This window comes from Choloepus didactylus, chromosome 6, assembly GCF_015220235.1.
Source record: "Choloepus didactylus isolate mChoDid1 chromosome 6, mChoDid1.pri, whole genome shotgun sequence".
NCBI classification, from domain to species: domain Eukaryota; kingdom Metazoa; phylum Chordata; class Mammalia; order Pilosa; family Megalonychidae; genus Choloepus; species Choloepus didactylus.
The window spans coordinates 123,982,491-123,994,357 of NC_051312.1; the positions used below are offsets into that span (position 1 = coordinate 123,982,491).

At 35.1% G+C, this 11,867-nt stretch overlaps 1 protein-coding gene across 1 annotated transcript in view; it reads left to right on the top strand.

Moving 5' to 3' along the window:
* CUL5 (cullin 5) overlaps positions 1-5,736 on the top strand; it is a 163,341-nt gene extending 157,605 nt beyond the window's left edge. The window contains exon 19 of the mRNA XM_037841325.1: positions 2,127-5,736. Coding sequence (XP_037697253.1) covers positions 2,127-2,321 — 195 coding nt within the window. The 3' untranslated portion in view covers positions 2,322-5,736. The remainder of the gene's footprint in view (positions 1-2,126) is intronic.
* Positions 5,737-11,867: the final 6,131 nt, after the last annotated feature.

The following is an 11,867-nucleotide window of genomic DNA, read 5'->3' on the forward strand; positions in this document are numbered from 1 at the left end:
AAAACATGTTTAAATATCTACAAAAATAAAACAGCATGGCAAGCAGATTAATTGAAGAAAATGACTCAGAATTAAACATACTATGTAAGTATAGATTAACTTATAAAATAAAGGAAATAGTATACTGAATGGAAAAGGAATGGATTAATTCAAGAGGAGATGCTGAGAAATTTTACTCTTTGGGGTTAAAATCAGGGTATCCTACTTTACAGCTACACCAGAGCAAATTCCAGATGGATTAGAGTTGAAATGTGTAATAGAGTGACAGCTGTACTCAAAATACAAGATGTGCAGAGAAAATGAAGTTATTTTGTTTTGTCTTAAACTGATCCATAATTATACCAATCCAATAGTTTAAGCAGTCTCTTTAGGAAATAGACTTTCTTATTTCTTCCTGATCCTATTCCACCTGTCCCCATTTTTTGCTGTTTTCTGAAATGGCATCTGGATATATTGAGGGTAAGGGAATTCACTTGACTTCCTAGTAACTGTGAAGGGATGTTCATGTCCACACAGTTGTGACAGTGTCCTGGGATATTGCTCTTGGTAGCTGTGGAGTGGTTTCTCTCTCACTTATGGGGATTGACTTGCTGTTGCTTTCTGCTGCTTGTGTCTGTAGCTGATGAACTCATGGTTTATTATTTTTTCACTTAGTAAAGGCAACATGGCCTCTTCTCTGCTGTGACTGTCAGTCCTCTACTTCTTCTGAGTTCTTTAAGCCCTCTGAGATTCCCACATCATCTATTTGGTCCCTTAGCCCCATGGCATAGTGTCATCATCATCTGCTACTGCAAGGTCACCCTGCCCTGCCAATAAAAGCTTTGTCATATATCATCACGTAGTTGTGCAATCATCACACACACAAAAAAAAAAGCTTTGTCATCGATCCATTTGCTCGAAACTCTATTTGTGCCACACGGGAACTGAGGGAGATTTGGAGTGCAGCCTGTATCCAGCATACCATGCTACTCTTTAAGTCCTCTCCACATCCCAAATGAAGACCAGGGCCAGAGCCCCTTTGTTCTCTGTTTTCCTCTTAACTTCTCTAACACAGCCACCATCCTCATTTCTGCCAAAGCCAGAAGAGGAGACATTGAGACATTTGCAGTTGTTCCTCTTCCTTCTGCCTGATTCATGTAATCTTTAAGGACCTGAAGGAACAGTCTTTTCCTCCTCTTTATTTCTTTGTGGACCTTTGGCATAAACCCTTGTGATCAAGAGCCTGGCTCTTGGTTTGTCAAAGTGGAAGTTGAAGAAATTTTTCTCTTGTTCAATAATGACCAACTCCTAAGCCTATTGCTTTGTAGCAAAATTCCACTTTAAATGTTAACAGAAAATATTACTTCATTTTCTCTTTTCATATTTTTTTTTAAACAAATTTTGATGTCCACCAAAGCAGACAGATACCTTGTGTTGTCTAAGGAGAGGGCTAATACTGGAAAAGGCAAAAGAGAAAAGAACATTTAACACTTTTTTCAAATTACCGGTATTATAAGCTTAACAGTAAAGAAAGAAAACATCAAAGAAAATATTGATGAGATAGATCTAGATGGAAAATGCAACTTCCTTTTGAAAGTTAAAAACATTTAATGAAGTCAATACAAACTGAAAATAATATTTTTAGTATATTAAGTATATTAATCTGGTAAATATAGAAAGAGTACTACTTACTGACTTACAACAGCCTTTACTACTACACAAAGAAATAACTGAATACTAGGGAAAAAAATTACACGTAAGGGGTGTGTCACATCTTAGTTGGTACTTAACATAAAACAAGATTATATACATACTGTGGTCATAAATAAGATAAACTTTATGCATCGTGTGGAAAAAGGAATGGAAGGAAATGTACAATAACTAACTGTGGTTATCTGCCGTTGTAGAGTTTTGTGTAATTTTGTTTATTCCTTATTTTTCAAAATCTTTATAAGTAGATTTTTTTTTTTTTACTGTGTGTATAAAAAACATTGTTTAAGTAAAAGAAACTGGTCTCAGGATTAATTCCCTAGAGATTGCCCTTCATGTTGGATAGATGATAAAATATGTAGAAAGTCATTTTTACTTTGTCTTACTTAAAATATCTTAATATATTAATACTCTTTCATTTTTATTTTTTCTTTTAGGAAGCTATCATACAAATAATGAAAATGAGAAAGAAAATTAGTAATGCTCAGCTGCAGACTGAATTAGTAGAAATTTTGAAAAACATGTTCTTACCACAAAAGAAAATGATAAAAGAGCAAATAGAATGGCTAATAGAGCATAAATATATCAGAAGAGATGAATCCGATATCAACACTTTCATATATATGGCATAATTTTGACTATCACGGACAATATCAAGAACCCACATTTTGGAGTACTCGGGCAGAAAGTTGTAACAGTTTGTGCTTGAGAAAGGTTTATTTGGACTTTAATTACATAAATATTAAAATCTCTGCCTTACCTTACAAAACAACTGTATTTTGCCAATCACATAAGTTAGCATGATGGCATTCCCTTCATGTTGCACACTCTTAACAGCATGCTGTTTTGTGGAGAAACTTGCATTCATGAAGAGTCCATTATGAACTTTTAAAAGCGAATTTGATTTCTGCCCACCAGGAGAAATACAGTTGGGAAAGGGGATGGCAGGGTTTGTGTTGTTTTTTTCTCTTTTTTTCCTTTCTTAAAAAATGTACTTGCACAAGAAAGGACCTTTAGATATTCATACACTGAAAAATGCTGTTATCTTTTGTTTTTAAGAATGCAATTAGAACTAGACATTGCACTCTTGGTTTCTTTTGATCAAAAGAGTGAATTGATCTACATAACATGGGGAGAAAGCAGATGTAGGTGAGAAGATAAGTATTTAATAGCATCAAATTGTTCAAACATGCTTCAGTATGATAACTGGATTTTAATTGTGACCTAAAAATGGTATTAAATATTTCCAATTTAAAATTGTTGGTTTTCTTTTAAGCAGGGTACTGCTGTTCTAGTTGTTTGCTGTTACATGATAAGGAGTCTTTTTGTTTTTGTTTTTTTTTTTTTAAATCTCGTGGCTGGAGAATTTGTTTTGAAAAACTGAAGCTATATTAATTGTTGCTTCAGTTTAAAAAATTTATGATACAGGTCATTATGATTGCAGAGTCAAAATAGCAAAATGAATATATTAAATGTGTTTGTTATTACATTTAATAGTTATATATCTAATATTATGCCATATCTAAATTTGCTAAAAACTGCAGAAATCTCCTGCTGTGAGGTAATACAGTTATGTAACTGATCTCTTAATCTGTAGCATAAAAATATTTTGATATTTTAAAAACTCGTGATTAGGGATTATAGCCTCAGGTTTCTGTAAGGGAAGACATTCTCTTTTAAAAAGTAATAATAAAGTATCATTCACCTAGAAGAAAGAGGGAAACTACAGCAGAAAGTAACTAGAAATGCATAAGGAAAATTGTTGCAATCTTAATATGAGCAGTAAACTTGCCAAACACATGTACATATATATTTATATATTTTAAAAATAAACATTTTTAAAATGTTCAGAAGGCAACACTTACCTTGTTCCTTTTAGTCAATCCAAAGTAGCAACTTAAGAGTTGCTGGCAACTGAATACCTAGAGTTAAAGAAGTGTTAGGAATTGAAGACATCAGCAGTTTAGAAGAGGAAACTCATTCCCTATTGAGAAAGAATGGCTCAACATGGATTTTTTATTCATTGTGGTGCATGTTTCCAGTTTTCTTGCAAATCATCACTTGTTTTGATATTAAGTATTGTTTTTAAAATATGGTTTTGAGATGGTAGGAAATGGATGCTGGAGCCCTGAAAAGCATAAAGTATTATTTTATTAGCTGAGTGCTTTCAGAAGCATTTCTTGAAGTATGTCCCCAATGTCAAGATGCTTTGTGAGCTGCCTGCTGAAAGGAAGGAAAGCAAATTTAAAACATTTAAGGTTTTGTTGGTTATAGTCAAATGCTTTTTGTGACACTCATACGAAGATGGGATTTTGTTTCTAAATTAGAAATGTTACACTTCACCTTTAAGGTAGCATTTGTCCTCATAGTGTTCAGAATTAAACTAAAATTAGTGCTCATTGTTTTTTCTAATTAAAATGACTGCTAATGGATAAATTTGAAATTTAGGAACAAAATTTTATAATAATAGTGGCCCTTATATTTAAAAGATAGTTTGATATTGGTATATTTTCTAGTCCCAATACAAGAATGCCAAAGGAGAAAACAGTTGGGTAAAATTATCGGCCAGTTTTAAAAACTTAAGGTTTGTTGTAGTTTTAAACCATCATTTTTTGAGCACTTTTTTGGAATTTCTAATCTTTTTGGTCACTTAATTTAAGAATGGGAGCCATGATGTTTTGATTTATAAAGGCAAATTTAATGCAAAAGTGGGTAACTTAATCCATAGCAAAGTTTTCTGTTAAATGTTATAAATTGTTTAATAGCTAATTATGTCCTACTTGTACTCTGTGTGACAGAATAGCAGCAAATACTGTAGAATTATAATTTTCATCATTTTTTCTTATGTATACAAAAATTTAACTACTTTTTGGTGTTTTTGAAAACAACTTTGTTAATAAGGTGCCTATACCATTGTTAAATTTTCTTTAAATATGTTTAACTATAGATTTGCTAATTAAAAAAAGAAGAATCTGGAAAAAAAAATCTTACCAGAAACTTGGTGAAGATTACAGAATCACAATTTAGCATCCTTTGTCAAATTCCTTTCTCCAGTATGCACTTATAATTAGTGCTAGGTGAGCAGGGATGAAACCTGACATGGTTAATGGGACAGAGTCCAAGCAAAAAAATATGATATATATATTTTTCACTAGTAGTATGGCAACAGGATGCTTCAGAGGTTAATTTAAGCTTTGAAAACTCATCTTCTAATTTAAAGATTGAGCCATCTGGATATTGTTAACCTTTGTTGCCAGTGCCAGAATAAGTAGATGTGAAACAAAATTTACAAAGTAAAAAAAAGAACAATTTTAATGCTTACATTGAGATAAATATTAAAACATTATTGTTCTAATGATGTATTGAGGATCTTGAAGTAAATTCTGAAGTCTTCCAATTTTTACAATCATTGAAGGGGGGGGGGGTCCCTGAGTTCTGTCAACCTGTTAATTTAAATTTCTTGCTCTTATGTGAGGTTAAAATTTCCAAAATGAATTGTTAACTTTCTTACTTTGACTTTTTATTAAATATAATACAAAATATGACCTGAGTAGTTAAAAATAATTTTGCATTATTTGCAGCAGGAAGTCATTAGCCCTGCTAAAAGGGCAGATTTTAAAAATTCAATTTGGATGAAAGATTGGCTTGTTTTACAGAAAGATTTGCTATCTAAAATTCAAGCTGGTTTTCTATTTTTGTGTAAATGACTGGGATGCTATCTTATAAATTCTTCCAAGGTCATGTTTGTGAAATAAACATATGAGAGCTTTCCTGTCATCTACACTATATGTCGTCTGGAGTGTTGAACAAATTTGAGTTCCTAAGTTGTAATCTATCCTCGTATGATATATACGATTTTGAATGTGTGCCACTACATACTGATATGATAATGCTGTACAATTTTAAATAGTAGCAGTTTCTGTATGCAGTAGGCTGAAATATTTTGATGAACTGCTTAATTTTTGGATTTTATTTTTTAAGTTGTATAATTTATTTTCTTGCAAAATAAAAATGTAATATAAAAGATTTCACCTACCCAAGTAATGTTGATGTTCTACCATAAAATAGTTTCTAAGAGTTTAATTAAATTTTTATAATAGATACATTTATATATTTCAAAGTACAATAGTAAATCTCTTAGGAATCAAAAATACGAAAATTAATCCATTTAAATATATTAAAATTTCTTAATTACATTGTGAAATGTAATTTAAGAATCCAAGATAAACTACTTCTAGAAAAATGAGCTCTTTATTAATAAACATGTTCAGACACTGTGTTACCTATTGTGGGAGGAATGATATTTCAAAGCCATAAATTTAGATATGCAAATGTCATTTTAAAAATTCTCTTTACTGGATTTAATTTTTCTCCTTAGCACTCCATTTCTATCTCATGGAAGAAAATTTAATCTAGAAATTTACATCTAAACTCAGTCACATTAAATTATTTCCTCAGAAAGGTTAGGTTTAAGGGTCTGGCACGTTCAGAACTCGTCCCTTCCCCTCCTGTCCTGGCCGTTCACACCATCCTGCTCTGGCCTCAGATACAGCCATGGTGGTGCCTCCGCACTGACGTGTGATGAGGTCCAGTTTTCAAGAGTGGAGCCCTGAGGAATGGCAGCCCCAATCCAGGTAACTTCTATACTCTTCAGATCTACAAGAGGAAAATCACTTATTTAGCTGCTTTGGATGATTTTTGTGTCACTTCTCTGATATTACCTTAGGCCTCTCAAATCCCAGCCATCTCAATCTTCTGTTTAATCTCTGGTACCCTTGTGTGCTACTGCTTCGGACAAGCTGGCTCGAATCAGGCACTCAGATCTACTCTCGTAACACTGAATTTACCGTGTGTGTGTGGCGTGGGGGGTCTTGGTCCTACTTTCCCACTCTGGTGTAGCTGGGCTGCAGCTGGAGGACAGGGTTTAGGACTGTCTCTGGGGCACACATTGATGGCTAAATGGCTAATCCTTTTCCAACTCTAGCCTTTCTACTCTGAGTTTTACTTAACCAATATTGTATGGGGGTAGGAAAAACTGATTCTCAACTATTTCTTGTCTTTCATCTGAATTGTGGCTTTAGAATTTTAAAATAAAAAATGTAATGTCCCCGGGGATAATGGTGGTGCCTCACCCTGGGTGTGAATGGAGGACAGTCACAGTGTCAATGGGAGTGGGGGTGGCATGTAACACATCACACTATAATCTCTCCACTATTACTATTAATTTTTAATTAGAGAAGTTGTGGGTTTACAGCATAATCATGTATAAAATACAGGATTCCCATTATTATTATTAACACCTAGCATTGGTGTGGTACATTTGTTACAACTGATAAAAGCACATTTTTATAATTGTACTATTAACTATAGTCTCGTAGTTTAAACTTAGGGTTCATTGCATTGTGCAGTTCCATGGATTTTAAAATTGTTATTGTAATAACATATATACAACCTAGTATTTTCCCTTTTAACCACATTCAGATATTTATTTTAGTGCTGCTAATTACATTCACTGTTGTGCCACCATCAGCACCATCCATTACCAAAACTTTCCGTGGTTCCAAATAGAAACTACATTTTAAACCTTAACTCCCTATTCCATATCCCCACCCTGTCCCCTGGTAACCTATATTCTAGATTCTGATCCTGTCAGTGTGCTTATTCTAGTTATTTCTTACCAGTGATATCATACAATATTTGTCCTTTTGTGTCTGGTTTATTTCACTAAAAAGATGTCTTCAGGGTTCATCCATGTTGTCACACGTATCAAAGCCTCATTCTTTCGTAGCTGAATAATAATCCATAATCTGTTGTATGTCTACACTGCATTTTGTTTATCCATTCATTGATTTGATGGACACTTGGGTTGCTTCCATCTTTTAGCAGTTATGGATAATGCCACTGCCACTATGAACGCTGGTGTGCAAATACCTATTGGAGTCCCTGCTTTCAATTTTTTTTTTTTTTTTAAGTACTGGGATTGCTGGGTCATATGGTAATTCTATAGTTAACATTCTAAGGAACTACCAACCTGTCTTCCACAGCAGCTGCACCATTTTACATTCCCACCAGCAATGAATGAGCATTCCTGTTTCTCCACATCTCCAACCCTTGTTATTTTCCATTTTTTTAATAGTAGCCTCTACTATTCTTACTACAATTCTTTCTCCATCTACTTTGGTGGCCTCTTCCTCTACTTAAAGTTTTCCACTCGTTCTTCTTGATAGACTCTTCTTTGGGACTCTCATTCACTTCATGTCTTCAACTTGTACCTCTCTAACTTCCAATTCTGTGCCTTAATTCTGAATTGGTTCACAATTGATTTTTTTTAGATAAAAGTAAATAAAGATCAGAATTAGTTTTTACTTATTTAGGAGTTTAAACTGTCACTAGTAATAGCCCACTTGGGGCACTATAATTATTTTGGATGCTGTGAATTTCCCTATTTTCTTTAAAAATTCTTGAACTTTGAAAGCCTTAGATCCTTAAATGAAATTAACTACATTTTTACATGCTGCTCATACTTGTGATAAAACTGCTCTTATTTTTTTGAAGTTTAGTTTTGAAGAGCAGCTTGTCTGCTGTAGGTCTGAAATTAACCTCACTATCCTACCCCAAATGTCCTTAAATATCTCTGAACTTCTCTAGAAGCTGTCCTGTCCAACATGGTGGCAACATTTCCTAATACAGTGCCTTTGGCAGGAGAATTGCCCAATTGGAGCTGACCCCAGAGTTTTTAAGGCAGGCTTATGTCAAGGCTAAACTAGTGTAGTGGTTAAGAGCCTTGGCCTGGCAACCAGACTATCTGGGTTCAAAGTTGAGCTCTGCCACTTAACTAGCTCTGTGACCTTGGACAAATTACATAACTTATGAGATCTGAGTTTCTTTATATATAGAGTATGAACAATAATACTCCTTAATTCACTGGGTTCTGTGAGGATGAAATAAATTAAACTGCAAAGACTGGCCCATAGTAAGAACTGTATGTGTAGTTATTACTATAACCAGTCAGCTTTTATTGTTTGATGCTCTAGTTGAATCATTATCAGCCCTGACGGCTCCCAGTGGATAATCTTGGGATTATTAGGCCAGTGCAGCTGTTTTCTGTTACTTCTTGAAAAAATGAACTTTTTCAGTTAAAAATCATATACATTTTATGCACAGAAAATGTTTAAACATTGATACACACTGGGATGATTTCTTTTCCACAGCTATCGAAGCAATCCAAGTATGAGAATCGGCAAGAGAGGAGAAGGCATCTCATCCACTTTATGTCTTCAACTTTTACGTCTCTAACTCCCAATTCTGTGCCTTAATTCTGAATTGGTTCACAATTGATTTTTTTAAAATAAATGCAAATAAAGGTCAGAATTAGTTTTTACTTATTTAGGAGTTTAAACTGTCACTAGTAATAGCCCACTTGGGGCACTATAATTATTTTGGATGCTGTAGATTTCCCAATTTCCTTTAAAAATTCTTGAACTTTGAAAGTCCTAGATCCTTAAATGAAATTAACTACATTTTTACATGATGCTCATATTTTACATGATGCTCATATTTGTGATAAAACTGCTCTTATTTTTTTGAAGTTTAGTTTTAAAGGAAAGCAGTGGGACTTGGTTACCTATTTAATATAGTGGATCTCATTGGTGAAAGAATCAAAGAGTCCTTTAAAGGACTAACTTGGGGTGACTAGGAAATTAAAGATAGGGCTGCTGTATTTAAATGATTTATTGCTGTGAAAAAAAAAATACTTCTAAATGTGGCTTAAGACAACAATTATTTATTTTCTCATTGTTTCTGTTGATTATGAACTAAGGGCACAGTGCAGGTGGCTCCATGAGATTGGGGCCCCACCTGAAGGCTAATTCATATTTCTGGCCAGATTTACACTAGGAAGTCACATAGTGTCACTTCTGCCATGCTCCATTGGTCCTTGCAGTCAGGGCTCAAGGGGAGGGAACCTAAGCCCCACTTCTGGTGGAAGGAATAAGTGTCTGTCACATTGGAAAAAGAACTTAAGGGATAACTAAATAGGTATGGCCATCTTTGAAAAATACAATCTATCACAGCTCCCCCTACCCCTTCTGGGGGAAAAAAGAAACCCCGAGAAATAATAAGGTTGGAATGTAGAAGGAGCTCTTCCCAAATCTGGGGTTGTCACTTGGCGTGGCCAATAAAAGTCACACCAAACGGGGCAGCACTTTCTTACACTGGGGACTAGGGCTCACCTTTACCTCCCCTGAAGCCGAAAACTCTGGAGCTTTTAAGAGAGGCTACTGGCTTGACTGGTGGGTAAAATGCCATGCCTGAAACATTTTCTCTGCAGCTTTTCATTCTGAGCTAGAGCTATAAAACATTGCACATAATGGAATTTCATCCCATTTGTTCATTTTCTTATAAAATAGATCTAGCTGAAAAATAACATTATGTTCTATCAATCCCTGGCTTGACCACTTGTGGTTATCCTTTAATTCATACTGAGGCCAAATTACTTCACAAACATTTTATGGTTTTCTTTGTCATGGGCTCATACCTGGATTACTCCCAATCCGATTTAGAGGTTCATTCTGATTAACTTCCTTAGATTTCTCACTCATGTTGTTTCCCATTCTTTTTTTCTTTAAGTACTCTCTATTTTTTTTCAACTTCTAATTAAGATAGTTTTTATTAAAGGAATACATATAAGATGGCTAAATGAAATTAAATGGTTCCAAAATGTTTCCAATGAAAACACAATCCTCTGCTCTGTGTCTCCCTCAATTGTTTTTTTCATCCTCTTAGCTTTTCTTTCTGGCAGTTACCTTCATGATTTTTCCCCTAGATTAATTTTTTAGCTCTTCAAGTGAATACATATATTAATACCATATATTTTAAGAACCTCTTAATCTTATTAACGAACTCATCAGACCCCTGTCCCATCCCTCCCCATTCTCCAAAGAGTTACTTTTAATTCTTTCAGCAGTTTCTTCTGCTGTTTTCTCTCAGAACAATTACATTATTTCTTGATTCATTATTTTACACATTATCTAGCGTTAAATACTCTTTAGATAGCTTTTGAGACAAAACAGAAGACAAAACACACCCAAAACTCAACCAAACCACAAACAAAAACAAGACCAAGAACTAAAGCCAAGACCCAGGTGACCAAGTCTCAATGACTTCTATGTGCCATTGAGCACCCGGATAACTGAATCTAAAACCTGGGCACTAAATTCAGTGACCTCCGTAATGCCAGGGGCTGCACCCTTCCAAACCAAGTCTCAATGGCTTATTCCTCTATGCCTGGGCCTGCACCCTCCAAAACAGCTTTGGCATATGTGCCACTGAGCTCCTAAACCAAGTGCGGTCTCCTGCTTATGGCTTTGGCAGGAGTTCATGTGTCACTGAAGACTAAACCAAACCGATCCCATACAAGCACCCAAGACATACTCAGTCCCTCACCAAACCTGTTTTCCGCGGCAGCCAGCCGCTGTTGGGGTCCTACGCACCAGGGCAAGAAACTGTTGTCCAGCTCTCGGAGAAAAGTCTCTCGGTCAGCTGTAGAGCTAAGACTCGTGAATGTCTTACCTCGGGGATCCAGGAATCCACTGAGCAGCAAGTCATTTGGACACTGGATGCCAAACACCGTAGAAGGGGCATTTCCCAAATCTGAGTTTGTCGCTCAGCATGGCCAATAAAAGTCACATTGAACGGGGCAGAAGAGGAAAAGAGTATGTATTCACACCAGCGGGAGGACGGGAAGATTTCCCAACTGGCTTTTACATTTTACACTCATCAGAGACAGATAATCATCTTAGTTAACAGGTAATCAAAGTCTGGAGAATTTTAGTTTATCCTACTTCCTTTAGGATTTACATCCTGTGACAGCTGGGAAAAGTGCCTTCCAGTCTAGGAAGATAGAGGAAGGGCTTATTCATATCTGGGAGGTCTGAGGCAACAGATTAAAGTTTATTCAGGTCTAGGTGCAGACTTAACATTTATATATTGTTACTTTGTGAGAGTAAGCTTTCATTGTAGATTGCTTCCAGCTTCGAGGGTTACATTTTAAGATTACAATTTCCAGCTTGCTTACAGTTTTAATTTTATATTTACAAAGTTACTGTTACAGGAGAGTTTACTTTCTTTTGGAAGACTGGCTTGGTTTGGATGTTGAGTTGGAGGTGTTTGCTTTGTAT